The sequence below is a fragment of the Lactuca saligna genome, chromosome 8 (assembly GCF_052625555.1).
Source record: "Lactuca saligna cultivar CGN05327 chromosome 8, ASM5262555v1, whole genome shotgun sequence".
In the NCBI taxonomy this organism is placed as follows: domain Eukaryota; kingdom Viridiplantae; phylum Streptophyta; class Magnoliopsida; order Asterales; family Asteraceae; genus Lactuca; species Lactuca saligna.
The window spans coordinates 287,000,402-287,019,553 of record NC_136424.1 but is presented as its reverse complement, the minus strand read 5'-3'; the positions used below and the strand labels follow the sequence as shown (position 1 = coordinate 287,019,553).

The window sequence follows — 19,152 nt, the reverse complement described above, 5'->3', positions numbered from 1 at the left end:
TGTAGAAAAATGGTTTTTTTCAGAAAAAATTTCCAAGAAAAATGAAAATTTTGAAAACACGTTTAGTTCATTTATTTTTCTGAATTTTTCATGGAAAATGAAAATTTTCCATTTTCTAAAATGACAAAGAACGTTGGAAATTTTTAGAAAAACGATAATCATTGTTTTTCACATTTTTCTGATTCCAAAAATTTTCTAAAATATAAACACACACTCATTCCCACCCCACCTATCTCTACCTACCCCCACTTTTACACCCCAACCCACCATACCCACCCACTCCCAAGCTCACCCCCACCCACACAAACACCCACTCCTACAAACACACAGGCACACACACAGGCACACCCACCCCCACACATACACACCCCACAAACACACAATAATGCCCACACACACAAACAAACAAACACGCATCACACACAAACAAACAAACAAACACGCACACTCATCCACCCACCCACACATACTCACTCACAAACACACATGCATATCCGCCCACACACACACTCACTCCCACCCCACCTACGTCTCTACTTATCCCCACTAAACACCCCCAACCCACACACCCATCCCAACAAACACACACACACACACAACACCACTACCACAATCACCGACCTACCATCACCATCACCACAACTACCCCATCACTGCCATCACCATCATTGTCGCCGCCATCACCACAACCACCACCATTGATTGTCATCACCACCACTGCCGCCACAGCGTTGCCGCCACCACCACCATCGCCATCATCGCCATCACCACTGCCCCACCCCCACCTTACCACTGGTACCATTTTTTAAAAATGAAAACTGATAAAAAAAATAAACATCTAAACACGATTTCTAATTTTTCCAAAACTAAAAACGAAAAATGAATAAGTTTTAACTAAATGCGTTTTCTAAATTTTGCAATAAAAACTGAAAACGGAAAACGAAAACGAAAAAGAGAAAATGGAAAACGGAAAATGAAAACTAGTTTTTTGTAACTAAACACAACCTAAACATCTCTAGAAACTAATTTCAGAAAGAAACTATTTGCCACCAGTCGCTTGGTGCAGGTAAACAGCTAGTGTGTGTGTGTTTGTGTGTGTGTGTGTGTGTGTGTGTGTGTGTGTGTATATATATATATATATATATATATATATATATATATATATATATATTTCAACTTACTATTTTCCTAGAACATTATATGTAACAAAGTGAGAGGCCTCTACTTTACATCGATTAAGCACTTAATTGGAACATTTATTTATGACCAAATGAATGTGAGGTACATGATTATAAGATATGATGCCTGTCAAGGAAGAAAAGGGTTATGTGAGGGGTATGCCTCTTTCTGCCTTCGGTAGGCCCTGATAGAGAAGATAAGCAAAGATGGGTTTTACTTATGAGTTTAAACATTGAGAAAGGTATAGTATAGTAGTAATTCTGACCTAGCGCCACTGGATCCACCAAGAGTAACTGTTCCTAAAACAATTAATAGGAAAGGGATTCCAATCAACGCATGGTTTCTCCTTCCTCCATGTGCCCTTGGGACTCCGGTTCTCACCACCCATGAATATGTGCCTGTGGTTCTCACCACCCATTAATGCCAAGGATTATCAAATAACTCAAAAAACAAAAAGTGAGAATTACCTGCAGCTGAAACTTGTCTTCTCATGCCTGTAACCAAGGCCAACACAAGAGTCAGCAATCAGCACTTGTTAATGAATAGATTGGAGCACTAACACAACACCACCACTAGGTCAGGTATTCACATGCATTTGGGTTTTGATATCCTAGCTAGATCACAAGAGAAGAATGCATTCATTTGGCTTCTACAAGGTTAATTCCCCACTCAACCCAACAACAATTTTCCTCATAAAACTATAATGTGCGAGAAAACTGACCAAACTCATTGATGTAAGGGTTTTCAAATTTCAACCCACATGATTGATTATCAAATAGTATCAAGTCTATTAGATGAAATAAACATGTTCGTTTTTTTTTTATCGATCCACATGTGAATTCTTATCCCAGGGTTGGGATCAAGATGGGACTCCATGTTACTGTATCAATCACGTACATGTCACCAACTTGTGTAAAATAAAATGACTAAGGATATATGCAGGCAGAGATAAGATAATCAACTTACCAGACTGTAAGCATGTGTAAGCTTCGGAAATCTGCCAAAAGTTTTTATCAAAAAAGTCAGCCGCAGGCAGTGATTGAATGCAGTAATATGGTGGCGGTGTTATATACCTGTTTGAAATTGGATTCAGCGAGAGATCTTTGGGAAACGGGGAAACGATCTGGATGAGTTTCCCATGCCTTTTTCTTGTAAGCTGCTTTCACCTAAAATGACATTAAAAGGTGAATCGCGTGATAAGATGAGCCTGTCAGGCTGCTGTTGGTGTGTGCAAATTAGTACCTGTGACGATGAAGGTGTGGAATTGGGTAGAAAGCCTAGCAACACCTTGGCTTCCTCGCCAAGCATTTTCTCCTTCTAGGGTTCTTCCTTACCTAAAAAAAATTCCGAGTCATATAACCAACAATTTCCAACATAAACGGCAACATTAGTAATTTAGGCCGAGTGTTCTTTCACTTTCTCTTTTGATTTTCAACCTCAGTAACTTGGATATTGCTATCGATCTGGTTCGGTGGATCTTGCGAGTTTAATGTTTGGGGTTTGTTTATTTAACTAAAAATATTTTTTTTCATAAAAAATATTTATTTCTATCTTTGGCATTATTTTTATTTCTATCTTTAATACATAACAAAAAATAATGACTTTTGTACTTCTATCCAGAAGAGACAAGTGGTGTTATGGATGGTGATGGAAAAATAATGTATAATAGTTTTGTTTCATGTCATTTATTATGTTTTTATATCATATTTGTTTCATGAGAAATGATGTCATCACAATCTTCGCAAAGTAAAAATATGATTTTATTTCTCTAAGTCGAATGTTTCTTATGTTTTATTTATTTATTGAGGAGAAATATAGATATTCGCAAAAGAAATGAGAAAAATATATGTCCTACAGACAATGCAAGGACACATAGCATTTTTAATAATCAAACATATTTTTCTTATTTATCAATTGGAGAAGCAAATGTTAATACAATAATAGGTAATGCAAAAATGATTGAAGACTCCGAATATTACCACAATGGACAATAATTACAATTGTTGATGTATTATTTTCATCAAAATCGCCAAGAAATTTATTAAGTTTATGGATATTCGGTCCAACAGATATCATGTTGAAACAACCAATGATGGTGATAAAGAGTATCTTAATATTACAAAAATAATTCGGGTAAGAAAAGTCTTTTGGAAAAATTATTGTCCTCCAGATTGTATTATACAAATATTAGAATGACTGAATCCCATGCTATTGCAAATAAAAGGTATGATAACACCTTCAAAGTTTGACATGATCGGTTGGGCCATCCTGGATCAATTATGATGCGCAAAATAAATGAAACTCCAAGTGGTCATTCCTTGAAAAACCAGAAGATTTTTCAAGCTAATGAATTCTCTTGTGCTGCATGCTTTCAAGGAAACTTAATTTCTCATCCATCGTTGAACAAAGTTGGGTATGAAAGTCGTAGTTTTTAGAAAGAATTCAAAGGGATATATGTGGACCAATTAAAAAACCATGTGGGCCATTTAGATATTTTATGGTTTTAATTGATAAGTCAATTAGATGGTCAAATGTGTGCTTGTTGTCTAGTTGTAATTTGGTTTTTGCAAGATTAATTGCATAAATAATCAGCCTAAGGGCACATTTCCCCGATTACTAAATTAAAACAATTCGACTTGACAATGCAAAATTTTCATTGCAAGCTATTAATGATTATTGCATTTTGATTGGACTGAACACCCTATTACACATGTTCATATGCAAAATGGTTTAAATTATTCATTAATCAAACGCCTTCAATTAATTGCAAAACCATTACTAATGCATTCTAGACTTCCTACATCGACATCCGGCATGCAATTTTACATGCAACATCACTTAGCACATTAGGCCAACCAGTTATCATTAGTGATGGGTTTCATACAAAAGAACATCCTATGTGCTCATGCAAACCCTAAAGCTTGGATCTAGGTTTCTCTATTGTACATGCAATTCATTAGAGACTTAAGAACCCTAGACCTAGCATACATATTTCAAAATTATCATATAAGAACAGATCTAGATGATTACCTTTACAAGAATGGCTTGAATCTTCTTGTCTTGGAGCTTAGAGTTACAAATGTCACTCCTCTAATGGATTTCAAACACTACAAGAAAGAGAATGACTTGTGAGAGGGAGGAGGAGCAACAAAAACGACTAAGAACCCTTAGGGATTACTTCCACACATTTTTGGGGCCTTAGGGGTTCCTTATATAGTGAGGCTATTAGGGTTTTGAACTAGGAAACCCTAATATGACTGCTTAGGCCCTAAGCAGCCCATGGACTCCCTCCTTAAAGGCCTTGGACAAATTCTAATGGGTTTCCCCGTATATTTAGTCCAATCCAAATTCTATGGAGTCCATTAGCCCAATATTTAACTATCACACAATTGACAGTTCTAGTCCCCTTTATTTAATTAATGTCTTTTAGCCACCGAATTAATTCTTAATTAATTCATACCTGATATAAATTAAACAATATGATTTCTCCTTTAATATATTATTCATATAATATATTAATAAACCATAATAACCTCTCTCTTCATAAATCATCCTATCTAGCTGCTTTGGTGAAGGCAACTCAAAAGGACCATGCACAACCGGGTCAAATACTTACCAATTATAGTTATGGGCTTAGACACTAATCCAACAGTCTCCCACTTGGATAAGTCTAGTAACTATAAATGCAAGTTTTAACCGATTAGCAATCGTAGCTCTCAAAGACGTTGCCGAACTCTGGTCTTATCAGCGACATGTCCTTTAGATAAGGGATCATATATTCCTCCATTCTAGATATCATATAGACATGAGACATGGATTATAATCATTCTCTCAGTCTATGTGTTATTTCTTGATTTCCGATTTATGACGACTAACAACATACTACAATTGAACACATCAACTTAGTCCCGGCTTGGCCAAGCACTTAGGATGTCATCACAAAATCATCTAGGGGCCCATAGATATCGCTTTTATCCCACTTTGGGTAAAAGGAACAGATAAACTTTGACTCAATGCTCGCTTGTACCCACTCATCAAATCACACACAACAATATGTTTTATAACACCAAGTTACTGGTGCATTTACATATTATCAATGTGCAACCGACTTGCAGAATACAACTCACACATCTCGGTTTCAAGAATATAAGATATTATCGTCTCATCAATCACTCGAGATAAAATCCATGAAGCGATCCAAGTGAGCGTGGGTTTAATCCAATACTCTAATCTCATAGCAACACTTATGAACTCTACAACAAACTTGTGTTATGTCCAAACACTTTAGACAATCTACAAACGGATTCATGATAGTCTTCTTTCATACCTACTTCCAAAGTATGAGCGACTGTGGACGGTTTGAATAATCTTATTATTCGGGAAGTCAAAATATGCAAAGTGAAACACAAGAATAATACTAATACTATATGGCATCAAACCTTTGAGTATAAATAAAACACTTTTATTTGATCACCATATTGATTACTCATTATTTGTTGTTTCGGGTAATCAACTTCTTACTTGAATTATAACAACAATTTTCCCATGCTCCAAGCATGTACACTATGTTTACCTATTGTAACGCCCGTGTTTCTAGGCTTGCCATTTTTAGCAATGTAATAGTCTAGGTTAACCTTGTAACTCAACTTGAAATAATAAGAATGTATTATTTGTGAATTATTTGAATTATGTGATTTATGTGTGTATTTTCTTAATTTTTATAATTTAATAAATTGAGAATAAAATAAGCGTCAAAATTTAAGTGTGAGATAAGCCCGACATCTTTGCATAAAGTTGTAGTGGTCGAAACAAGGATTCCGGGGATATAAGGAATGCCAAAATCCGAGTTATAACGAAGAAGTTATGACATGTCGAAGTTTCGCGACAGAACCGACACGACGCCGAGTGATGTAAAAATATGAATTTAAGATAGAGCGAAATTTAGCCTTAGCGATCTAAACGAAAGTCATAGATTTCATTAAACCAAGAGCGTGCATAAAAGGAACGCCCAAATCTGACTTCGTATGAGGAAGTTATGATTTTCTGAAGTTTCAACGTGGCAGTATGCAGCCCGAATACTCGATTTAAGATCGAGCGGTTTTTAGCCGAAACAATCTAAATGAGAATCGAAGATCTTGTTGTTAGTAGCGAAACGATGAAAAGTTAGGCGAGAACGGACGTCAGACGAAGAAGTTATGAATTTATAACGAAGTTTTTCTGTCCCGGCCTTCTAAAAATAAATAATAAAAATAAAAGTCAAAATTAGCCGATGGAGTCTAAATGAAAGTTGTAGAGTATGGTCTGACCTTCGCGTGGATATAAAGAACGTCGAAAACGGAGCTCGTATGCGAAAGTTACGCAATTTAGAAGTTTGACAAGTCAATTACGCCCCGCGTAATTTGAGTACGCCCCGCGTACTCAGTCGGATGCAACTTGTCTGACCAATACTCGAGTGCCACCAGTCGACGCACGCAGTGACGTCAAAGTACGCCCCGCGTAACCCGAGTACGCCCCGCGTACTGAGTACGCCCCGCGTAATTTGAGTACGCCCCGCGTAATCCCAGACCCAGCAGCCTATAAATAGAACTCGAATTCAGCCATTTTCTCTTGTTCAAACTCTTCCCTCTCTCTAAGTTTTGCCTCGTCTTGCGTGCCATTTATACCCCAAAGCCCCGGTAATATTCCCGAGCCCTGAAGTAAGATCCGAAGCCCCGAGGATCCCGAAGAGCGTTATTCCCGAGCCGAAACGCTGCCCGCGAGGAGCCCGGTTTTGTGAAGATCTTCCAGATCTACGGAGAAACACCTCTTCTGCAAGCCGTAGTGCTGTCCGATCATCTTTTGATCAAGTGAGTGTGTAGTTATTTTCATTCCAACGCAATATTATGAAGTATTTCATATAAAATACGTGTTAGGTGTATATATTTGGTTGTTATACGTGTGAGTGTATATTCACTCTCTTCTATCTTATAGATCTGATGTATTCTCTATGAAATACGTGTTATGTGTGTATGCCTCATCTGTTATGTGGAATATGTGTTGATTAAAACATGTTATACAGGTTTTTAAACAATGTATAAAAATGTATAATTTTATCTACTAATATGTTGGGTAGAACATGGGTAGGTAATTGGTGTGTAATAAACAGATGAGAGGCCTCGGTGTTATTGGTGTTATTCTAGTCATTCAGCAGAGTATGGATGACGACCACGGACTATTCTAGACTGTCCTGTGGAACACTAGTAGGCTCATTACCTGTAGGTGTTGTGAACGACGTGTTCACCGGTGTACTCTATCCCCCACATGGTTGCCTTTAGGACACTTATTGTTGAGGAAGCCCCTCTGCAGTGATGTCCGTCCCGATGAAAAATCCTGAAATAGGTTCCTTATAATAGACGTTATTTTTAGGAACGTAAGGTGAGGATAACGGGAATGGGTAATCGGGTTTATTGTTGATTGTTGAAATTAAATATAATTATTGTGGGTTGAAAACCCTATATGCTCACCAGGCTCCCAAGCCTGACCCACTCAGTTGATTTATTTTACAGGAAGTGGCGCAAGAGTTTAAGATGGGCGAACATCAAGTTGTTTTGTTTACAAGTCTGTATATGTATATATTTGTTGAATGACTTGTAATGCTATCGTTTATGCTTTATGATCTGTATCGGAACATGACATCCCGACTTTTGAATATGAAATGAAATCATATGTCTTATGAAATGTTTTGATAAATATCTATTTTATCATGTTTTGTTTTTGGGAACAAATTCCGCATCTCTTTTAAAATTAAAAGGATTTACTCTGAAAATTATTTTAAAAAGCATAAATGAAATCGGTCTTTTCTGGCCGAGATTTTGGGGATGTCACAGTTGGTATCAGAGCATCAGTTTAAGCGAACTAGGAATTTGTAGGATTTCTAGACTTAAACTTAGGATGCTAAGTGGAGATTGTGAGGTGTGTGTCTAATAAATTTTAGACACGAGCACTAGTTTATTTTAGGAAAGTTGCCTAAAATGCTTTTATGTGCTAAATGTTATATGTCGCCATATATGATATTGTTTGTTCGGATCTACGGTTTATTGCCAACCGGATCTGAAGGTTTATGTGTTTAGGATTCTAAGCGTATATGTACGATATTAGAACTAGCATGTAATCGTTTGGAGTAATAAGGTGAAATTATTCGGTGTATAGATCAAAATGGTGAGAACAAGAAGCGGAGTTGGAAATGCTAATGAAAACAGGAATCAACCGCCTGTATTCGAGCAAGTACCTGTCGTAGCTGCTGCACCTGAGCCGATAACAATGGCTGGTGTACAAATGATGATTCAAATGATGTTGGATCGTCAAATGGAAGAAACAAGACGCCTGCTTAGGCAGAATCGTGAAGAACCGTCAATTCAAGCGGAAGAGCCCGAGGAGAATGGAGGGCAGTCTGAAGGAGAAAACTTTAGTGGGATCATTGGTCAAGACGAACAACCAGTGGTTAGACGCAATAACCAGTATGGAGGAAATGATGGTCGTGGGTGCAAGTATAAGGATTTCATGGCATCCAAACCACCATGCCTATCCGGAAGCCCGACGCCGGTACAAGTTATGGACTGGGTCTCTGAAATGGAGACTATGTTTGAAAGTTGCGAATGCAGCAACAAGCAGAAGACCGCTCTTGCGATCCCTCTGCTAAAATCTGGCATGTTGAGTTGGTGGAAGCTGTTAGCTGACTCTATGCCCAAGGGAGAAGCAAGCAAAATGTCTTGGGAAGACTTTCTGGAACAACTAAAACTGCAATACTGCTCCGAGCAGGACCTTCTGGAAATCAGTAATGAGTTTCAGAATTTGAAGAAAGGGAAATTGAGCGTTACTGAATACGCTACAAGTTTCACGGAAAAGATGAAGTTTATCCCATATTTGGTGCCTACAGAACTCTCTAAGGTCAACAAGTTTGCCCTTGGACTACCAGCGGACTATGGTCCAATGGTTAAGCAAGCAACCACATTGAAAGCCGCCATCTGGGCTGCTAGAAATGTTGAGACCCAGATCAGGGAAAAAGGTCTAGAAAGGTCAGAGGTTGGTGAGAAAAGGAAAATCGATGGATTTTCAGGGTCCAGCAAGAAAAGTAAATTCTCGAAGTCTAGTTCGAGAGGAAGTGGAGGAAAGGTAGAGGCGAAATGGTGCGACAAGTGCAAGAAGAAGCATCATGGGAAGTGTGGCGGGGAAACCACATGCTACAAATGTGGAAAGCCAGGGCATTATGCCAACGAATGCACCTTCACCAAGAATGTTTGTTATGGTTGCGGTGAGGAGGGGCACATCTCAAGGGATTGTCCGAAGAAGAAGGAGGCAGCAAGACCCAACATTCCGCCAAAGCCAAAGGCGAGAGCATTCCAGATGACACTGGAAGCTGCTAAAGATGAAGCTGATGTCGCTTCAGGTACCTTTCTCGTTAACAAATTGCCTGCCCAAATTTTATTTGATTCTGGAGCCAACTACTCCTTTATATCGCATGAATTTGGTAGAAAACTAGCTTTGCCTATTGTGAGACTAGATAATGCTTTATTAGTCGAAATTGCTAGTGGCAAGATTGTACCTGTTAGCCATCGTATGAAAAACATTTTAATTGATTTGAATGGGAATAAGTTCCACGAGGAATTATTACCTATAGAACTTAATGGTTTCGACATCGTTTTGGGAATGGATTGGCTTAGTGCCAATGATGCCGAAATTTTATGCAAGAAGAAAATAGTGAAAGTAAATCCGCCTGGAAAGGAATCGTTTATGGTGTATGGAGATAAACGCAGAGTAAATTCTGGAATCATTTCCCTAATGAAAGCCATAAAGTGTTTGACCAAGGGATGTACATCATATTTAGCATTCGTGATCGATGCTAAGAAGGAAAAGAAGGCGATGCAAAATATTCCTGTTGTGTGTGATTATCCGGAAGTATTTCCCGAAGATCTTCCTGGATTACCGCCCGATCGACAAGTAGAATTTCGTATTGACTTGTTGCCCGGAACAACGCCAATTGCAAAAACACCTTATCGATTAGCACCGACGGAGATGAAGGAGCTGATGATGCAACTTCAGGAGTTATTGGACAAAGGTTTCATTAAACCTAGTTCATCACCCTGGGGAGCTCCGGTGTTATTCGTAAAGAAGAAAGATGGAAGCATGAGGATGTGCATTGATTACCGAGAGCTGAATAAGGCAACAACAAAGAATAGATATCCGTTGCCAAGGATTGATGACCTGTTCGATCAGCTACAAGGTTCAAGTTATTTCTCAAAGATCGACTTGAGGTCAGGATATCATCAGCTAAAAGTAAGAGAGCAGGATATAGAGAAGACTGCATTCAGAACCCGATATGGACACTATGAGTTTTTGGTTATGTCGTTTGGACTAACCAATGCTCCCGCAGCATTCATGGATTTAATGAACAGAGTTTGTAACCCGTTCCTTGATAAATCTGTGATAGTGTTCATAGATGACATTCTGATTTATTCAAAAAGCCAAGAGGAGCATGGCAAACACTTACGAGAAGTTTTGGAAGTCTTGAAGAAGGAGAAGCTGTATGCGAAGTTCTCCAAATGTGATTTTTGGATTCGAGAAGTCCAATTCTTGGGTCACGTGGTCAACCAAGAAGCTATAATGGTTGATCCAGCAAAGATTGAAGCTGTAATGAAGTGGGAACAACCGAAAAGTCCCACGGAGATTCGATGCTTTTTAGGATTAGCCGGATATTACCGAAGGTTTATCCAAGGCTTTTCTTCGATTGCTAGTCCATTAACAGCTTTGACCCACAAAGGAGCTACTTATGCTTGGAGTGATAAGCATAAAGAAGCATTCGAGAAGCTAAAGAAGAAACTATGCGAGGCACCGATACTTTCTCTACCCGATGGAGTTGAAGACTTCGCTGTTTATAGCGATGCGTCTGGTGTTGGATTGGGTTGTGTTTTGACCCAAAGAGATAAGGTGATCGCGTATGCATCTCGACAGCTGAAAGAGCATGAAAAGAACTACCCGACTCATGCTTTGGAGTTGGCAGCGGTAGTTTTCGCTTTGAAAATATGGAGGCATTACCTCTATGGCACGAAGTGCAAACTTTTCACTGATCATAAGAGTCTCCAATATCTCTTTAGTCAGAAAGAATTGAATATGAGGCAACGACGCTGGCTGGAACTACTTAAAGACTACGACTGTGAGATACTTTACCACCCCGGTAAGGCCAATGTTGTTGCTGATGCTCTCAGTCGGAAAGTCAATCTTGAAAAGCGAAGGCCAAGAGCGTTGAGAATTGAAGTTTTCTCAACCATTTTAGAAAGTATAAAGAAAGCTCAAGAGGAAGCTTCGGAGAAGAATGACCGGAAGGAGGAACGTTTGGGCAAAACGTTGGTGTTCGGTGTAAACAGTCACGGACTGAAGGTGTTCCAAGATCGGATTTGGATACCTAAGACAGGAGGAGTCAGAGATCTTCTGATGGAAGAAGCTCACAAGACCATGTACTCAATTCATCCCGGTAGCACTAAAATGTATAGGGACCTGAAACCCTATTATTGGTGGCCGACGATGAAGCTCGATATTGCGAAGTATGTGGCCGAGTGTGTGACTTGTGCAAGAGTCAAGGCACAACATCAGAAACCGTACGGGAGTTTAGAACCATTGCATGTGCCTATGGGTAAGTGGGAAGACATTACTATGGATTTTGTCACTAAACTGCCCAGAACAAAGAATGGTCACGACATGATTTGGGTGGTCGTCGATCGATTCACTAAGAGTGCGCATTTCATAGCAGCCAATGAGAAATGGTCTATGGAAAAAACTTGCGAATTCTTATGTGAAGGAAATTGTGAGACTTCACGGTGTTCCGCTAACAATTGTGTCGGATCGTGATAGTCGTTTCACCTCAAGATTTTGGAAAAGTCTACAAGAAGAATTGGGTACCAAGTTGTGTTTAAGTACAGCTTACCATCCGCAGACTGATGGTCAGAGCGAACGGACGATACAAACACTTGAAGATATGTTGAGAGCGTGTACCTTGGAATTCCTAGGTAATTGGGATGAACATTTACCTTTGGTAGAATTTTCCTATAATAATAGTTTTCACTCGAGCATAAAGATGGCACCTTATCAAGCCTTGTATGGACAGAAGTGTCGTACGCCGTCTTGTTGGCTTGAGGCTGGGGAAAAGCAGTTTATGGGGCCGGAGATAGTCCATCAAAATTCTGAAAAGTTGAAAATAATTAGGGAGAGAATGTTAGCAGCTCAAGATCGTCAAAAGAGTTATGCTGACAAAAAGCGAAGACCGATGACTTTTGAAGTTGGAGATTCGGTTTTGCTTAAAGTCTCGCTGTGGAAGGGACTTATAAGATTTGGAAAAAGGGGAAAGTTAAGTCCAAGGTTTATTGGACCGTTTAAAGTTCTTCAGAGGATTGGGAACCAAGCTTACAAGCTCGAACTACCAGAAGAACTGAATGGAATTCATAACACTTTCCATGTGTGTTATTTGAGGAAGTTCACGGGAGAATTTCCCGACATAATTCCACTTTCAGAGTTGAGGATCGATGAGAACAAAAGGTTGATTGAGGAACCGGAGGCAATTGTTGACCGAAAGACTAAGAAATTGCGACGTAAGATGGTGGAGTTAGTGCTTGTCCGATGGAAACACACGAATGGGCCAAATCTCACCTGGGAGACGGAGAGTGACATGATGAGTCGCTATCCGCATTTGTTTGCTGGTGTGTGATTCCGGGGACGGAATCATTCTAAGGTGGAGAGAATTGTAACGCCCGTGTTTCTAGGCTTGCCATTTTTAGCAATGTAATAGTCTAGGTTAACCTTGTAACTCAACTTGAAATAATAAGAATGTATTATTTGTGAATTATTTGAATTATGTGATTTATGTGTGTATTTTCTTAATTTTTATAATTTAATAAATTGAGAATAAAATAAGCGTCAAAATTTAAGTGTGAGATAAGCCCGACATCTTTGCATAAAGTTGTAGTGGTCGAAACAAGGATTCCGGGGATATAAGGAATGCCAAAATCCGAGTTATAACGAAGAAGTTATGACCTGTCGAAGTTTCGCGACAGAACCGACACGATGCCGAGTGACGTAAAAATATGAATTTAAGATAGAGCGAAATTTAGCCTTAGCGATCTAAACGAAAGTTGTAGATTTCATTAAACCGAGAGCGTGCATAAAAGGAACGCCCAAATCTGACTTCGTATGAGGAAGTTATGATTTTCTGAAGTTTCAACGTGGCAGTATGCAGCCCGAATACTCGATTTGAGATCGAGCGGTTTTTAGCCGAAACAATCTAAATGAGAATCGAAGATCTTGTTGTTAGTAACGAAACGATGAAAAGTTAGGCGAGAACGGACGTCAGACGAAGAAGTTATGAATTTATAACGAAGTTTTTCTGTCCCGGCCTTCTAAAAATAAATAATAAAAATAAAAGTCAAAATTAGCCGATGGAGTCTAAATGAAAGTTGTAGAGTATGGTCTGACCTTCGCGTGGATATAAAGAACGTCGAAAACGGAGCTCGTATGCGAAAGTTACGCAATTTAGAAGTTTGACAAGTCAATTACGCCCCGCGTAATTTGAGTACGCCCCGCGTACTCAGTCGGATGCAACTTGTCTGACCAATACTCGAGTGCCACCAGTCGACGCACGCAGTGACGTCAAAGTACGCCCCGCGTAACCCGAGTACGCCCCGCGTAATCCCAGACCCAGCAGCCTATAAATAGAACTCGAATTCAGCCATTTTCTCTTGTTCAAACTCTTCCCTCTCTCTAAGTTTTGCCTCGTTTTGCGTGCCGTTTATACCCCAAAGCCCCGGTAATATTCCCGAGCCCCGAAGTAAGATCCGAAGCCCCGAGGATCCCGAAGAGCGTTATTCCCGAGCCGAAACGCTGCCCGCGAGGAGCCCGGTTTTGTGAAGATCTTCCAGATCTACGGAGAAACACCTCTTCTGCAAGCCGTAGTGCTGTCCGATCATCTTTTGATCAAGTGAGTGTGTAGTTATTTTCATTCCAACGCAATATTATGAAGTATTTCATATAAAATACGTGTTAGGTGTATATATTTGGTTGTTATACGTGTGAGTGTATATTCACTCTCTTCTATCTTATAGATCTGATGTATTCTCTATGAAATACGTGTTATGTGTGTATGCCTCATCTGTTATGTGGAATATGTGTTGATTAAAACATGTTATACAGGTTTTTAAACAATGTATAAAAATGTATATTTTTATCTACTAATATGTTGGGTAGAACATGGGTAGGTAATTGGTGTGTAATAAACAGATGAGAGGCCTCGGTGTTATTGGTGTTATTCTAGTCATTCAGCAGAGTATGGATGACGACCACGGACTATTCTAGACTGTCCTGTGGAACACTAGCAGGCTCATTACCTGTAGGTGTTGTGAACGACGTGTTCACCGGTGTACTCTATCCCCCACATGGTTGCCTTTAGGACACTTATTGTTGAGGAAGCCCCTCTGCAGTGATGTCCGTCCCGATGAAAAATCCTGAAATAGGTTCCTTATAATAGACGTTATTTTTAGGAACGTAAGGTGAGGATAACGGGAATGGGTAATCGGGTTTATTGTTGATTGTTGAAATTAAATATAATTATTGTGGGTTGAAAACCCTATATGCTCACCAGGCTCCCAAGCCTGACCCACTCAGTTGATTTATTTTACAGGAAGTGGCGCAAGAGCTTAAGATGGGCGAACATCAAGTTGTTTTGTTTACAAGTCTGTATATGTATATATTTGTTGAATGACTTGTAATGCTATCGTTTATGCTTTATGATCTGTATCGGAACATGACATCCCGACTTTTGAATATGAAATGAAATCATATGTCTTATGAAATGTTTTGATAAATATCTATTTTATCATGTTTTGTTTTTGGGAACAAATTCCGCATTTCTTTTAAAATTAAAAGGATTTACTCTGAAAATTATTTTAAAAAGCATAAATGAAATCGGTCTTTTCTGGCCGAGATTTTGGGGATGTCACACCTATGGTCCTTACTTTGTGAAATAGATCAATTGAACACATTTCCAATGATGCTCATTTCACAATTCCTAATCATTAGTGTAAGAATATAAAATTCTCGCCATTACTAGAATATGTTACATTCTAACATTTTATGTAACGGTCCTTTCGTAATGTCATGGAACAAAAGTCACCAAGACTCGGCCAATGAAATTACAAAATTCTTTATTGGAGATTGTTATAAGACAATTACATAGATGTGAAGTCTCACATTCAAAGTACATTCCTTTGAACATCCTTTTTGCATAAAATTTTCTAATCATGGATTCTCAATATCCAACTTCCAATATGGAAACATTTTCATATTTGCCACATGACAACTCATTCTAAATAGAGTCTTATATATTCATAATAAAGTTAATATGGTCCATCCATTAGTATACTTCCAATTGTCCACAAACGACCAATCTTTAGCGAACCTTAGATTGTCCTTGACAATTGTTTAATTATTTTAGTCAAATTCGGTTCTAGTCATTTTTCCCTATTAATGCCCTAGGCATTTGGAAAATTTTAGAACCGTCAAATATTACTGTTGGGTTATGAGCATTCTAACACTCCTAAGTGTACATGCAACCCTAAATACCTTGGATCTATGTTTTCTCTATTATACATGCAAATATGAACATCCAAGGTATTATCCTAATCTAGCATACAAAACTATCAATATAACAAGATAGAATACATACCTCTTTGATGTAGAATGTCTTCATGAAGCTTGAGTGCCTAGTGACCCAAGTGTGACACCTCAAATGGTTCACACAACACCAAATACACTTGGAATAACTTAGAGAGAATTCTACACTTCATGAAATCGGCTAGCCCTTTGTTAGTCTCTCTAGTGACCGATTTTTCCTCAAGAATAAGATGCTTATATAGTTATACAATTAAGGTAAACTCTAATTGTCATGACTTTCCATTTCCTTGGATCCATGGGTTCAAATACACCATGGAGCATCCATGGAGCATCATATGGGTTTTGGCCCAACTAGATAATCCATGGAGCATTAGCCCACTATATAAGTATGGATGATTTACACAATCAACCCATATATTTAATTAGTCTTCTTTTGATCACTTAATTAATCCTAGATTAATTCTTGATCAATACTAATTAAATAATCTTATTATTCTTATTATTAATATACTAGAACTTATAATATATTAATAACCATAAGTGTCTTATTTCTCTCATTATAGTCTATCCAAGTGCATGATGCCATGCAACCCAAATGGACCATGCCGGGTCGGGTCAAGTCTTACCAATTATAGTTATGGACTTAGACATTAATCCAACAGTCTCCCACTTGGATAAGTCTAAAACTATTATTGCGTATGACTTCAGGAACCAACTGGCAATCGTAGCTCTCAAAAGCTTCTGTCGAACTCTGACCTTGTCGATAAACGCTGACCTTTGTCAATGACTTGTCCATTAGATAAGGGATCATATATTCCTCCATTCTATATATCATATGGACTGAGACATGGATCATAATCATTCTCTCTGTCCATTTGTTGTTTCCCGATTTCCGATTTATGACGACTGACTAATTGAACAAATCAAATCAGTCCTGGCCCGGCCGAGCACTTCCATTTGTCATCATCAAATCATCGAGGGGCCCACAAATATCGCTTTTATCCCGAAGGTAAAAGGAATGGATAAACTTCGACTCATATGGCTTGTTCTACTACTTGTTGAATCATACACAAAGGCACGTTTTATAGCACCGAGTTACCAAATGCGGTTTCGTGCAATCAATGTACAACCAACTCATAGTAACAACTCATATCTCTAGGTTTGAAGAATATAAGATATTATCGTATCATGATCACTCGTGATAAAATCCATGAAGTGATTCCAATGAGCGCGGGTTGAATCCAATACTCAGAACTTATGAGCACTCATGAGTGTTGTAGCCATTTGTCCAACACCTTAGGCCTCTACAAGCCAACCCATGACAGTCTTAATTCATATCTATTTCCAACATATGACCGACTGTGGATGGTTTGAATAACTTAGTCATTCCGGAAGAATAACCTAGTTTATTCGGGAAGTCAAAACATGCAAAGTGAAACACAATAATAATTGAATCCAATATGGTATCAAAACCTATGAACATAAATAAAACACCTTTTATTTATCACCATATGATTACACATTATTCATTGTATACTGTTTCAGCTATCAACTTTATTCTTGAATTTAAAACAATAGTTATCCCATGCTCCAAGCATGTACACTATGTTTTCTAAACACTAGTCATGCCATACACCAAGTATGCATACTATGTTTGTCTATGATCTTTACTTTGTGAACTAGATCAATTGAACATAACTTCAATGATTCTCTTTTCACACTCCCAAATCCTTACTGTAAATACAAGAATTCCAAATTCATGTCATTTACTGAAATCTGTTAGATTCTAAACTTATATGCATTGATCCTCTTGTAATGATTATGCACAAAGTCAGAAAGACTTGGCAACAATCATTACAGAGTATTCCAAAGGAGATCAATTCCTTGGAACCATCCTTCTTGCATTAAGTTTCCTTAATCTTACACAGATTGAAAATTCAAACTTTGAAACATTTCCAGATTCCATTTTGACTATCACTTCTGAACAAGAGTTGCCTCCTTACAGATTATGTCAATATGGTCCTTCCAGAATTATCACTATACTTCCAATTGTCCTTGAGAAACCAATCTTTGGTAAACCTTAGATTATCCTCGACAATTTTTTAATCCTTTTAGTCATATCCAGTTCTAAACCTTTTCCCTTCTTAATGCCCCAGGCATTTGGAAACTTTTAGAAAGGATGAATATAGCACATGTAATCGATCCTATATCCAAAGCATATGGGACACGATTCATGATGTCTCACAGAAAGACTAAACCAGTCTTTTGCTATAACATTTCCATTTCTATTTGCCAAGTTCTCATAATTCAGATTATGAAAAGGGATGCCGTAATCATAATCGAATTTTTTTAGAACGCAAATAATGGACCCATATACAGAATTTCCTTATGTTGAGTCATTCCAACATGAAATTCATATATATCCTTGACTAAATGATTAAAACCTCACGATCTAAGCTTATAGATTTGAGATGAAGTATAATTTCCTCTCCCTTAATTATAGCAAAACAACTCTTTCCCAGTTGAAACTTTTGTTTTCTATAATTAACATTGCTAACTTGCAATACTTATCATAATTATCATGCTCTCACTAACATGATGATTATTATCATAACACTTATGCTCCCACTAGCTTTGACATGTACTCAGAAAGCTCGACTTCTAGAAATCAATACTTTATTAACTTTCTTACCAAAGTTCAGATTTCTGATACTAGATTGTTTTGATAAGACTTTATCAAAAACATACACCTTCCCTTAGATAGCACACTTGTGTGTCTAAACAATTATGAAGAGGGATGCCGTAATCATAATGGTTAGACCTTTTTGCCACTTCTCACAAGCCCAGGTTAGTGTGCCGGTAAACCACACACGCTCCACTAACGACTTTGAGAATGCAAATATCACAATTGCTATCTAACTAAAATCCACTTAGTGAAAGTGTTTCCTCACCATCATTTTCATGAATCGGAGAGAAACCTTTATGACACTTAGATTTAATGGTGTATGTGTTCTTATCCATGTGAATTGTCAAAACCATAGTCACAAGACAAGGATAATGACAAATCCAGAACCATATGGATTGAACTCAATCTTAATTTCTTGCCACCTGGCAGCTCAAGGGCCTGCCATTGCTTCCAAGTTGTTGTGCAACCAATTGAGAACTTTAAGAACTCAACTTTAACTGGAATGGGCACAGACTATGTCAACACGATAGGTTATAAACCTCAATTCGTGTGCTAGTGAAGAACTTTAGGTTTTATTCTTGATTAGTTCTTGAGAC

General features: G+C 38.2%; 1 protein-coding gene across 2 annotated transcripts; it reads right to left on the bottom strand.

The window, feature by feature from the left end:
* Window positions 1-1,235: 1,235 nt before the first annotated feature.
* LOC145011364 (Chaperone DnaJ-domain superfamily protein) lies at window positions 1,236-2,684 on the bottom strand. Of its 2 annotated transcripts, XM_078970070.1 has the most exons (7): window positions 2,616-2,684; window positions 2,422-2,513; window positions 2,253-2,345; window positions 2,146-2,176; window positions 1,647-1,673; window positions 1,445-1,577; window positions 1,236-1,363 (listed from the first exon to the last, which is right to left on the bottom strand). In XM_078970070.1, exons 2-7 carry the CDS (start codon window positions 2,485-2,487, stop codon window positions 1,309-1,311), a joined length of 405 nt encoding a protein of 134 aa, XP_078826196.1. In that variant the 5' UTR covers window positions 2,488-2,513; window positions 2,616-2,684; the 3' UTR covers window positions 1,236-1,308. The 2 variants fall into 2 exon arrangements, with proteins under 2 accessions (XP_078826196.1, XP_078826195.1); XM_078970069.1 differs by lacking the exon at window positions 2,616-2,684 and having other exon boundaries at window positions 2,422-2,609.
* Window positions 2,685-19,152: the final 16,468 nt, after the last annotated feature.

Excerpts from the sequence above, each read along its gene's own strand:
- LOC145011364 (XM_078970070.1), bottom strand. The coding sequence starts at position 2,487 with ATGCTTGGCGAGGAAGCCAAGGTGTTGCTAGGCTTTCTACCCAATTCC. Across the intron at positions 2,346-2,421 it reads CCACACCTTCATCGTCACAG|GTGAAAGCAGCTTACAAGAA; the intron begins GTACTAATTTGC and ends ATGTCATTTTAG. Across the intron at positions 1,364-1,444 it reads GGTGGATCCAGTGGCGCTAG|GGCCTACCGAAGGCAGAAAG; the intron begins GTCAGAATTACT and ends CTTCTCTATCAG.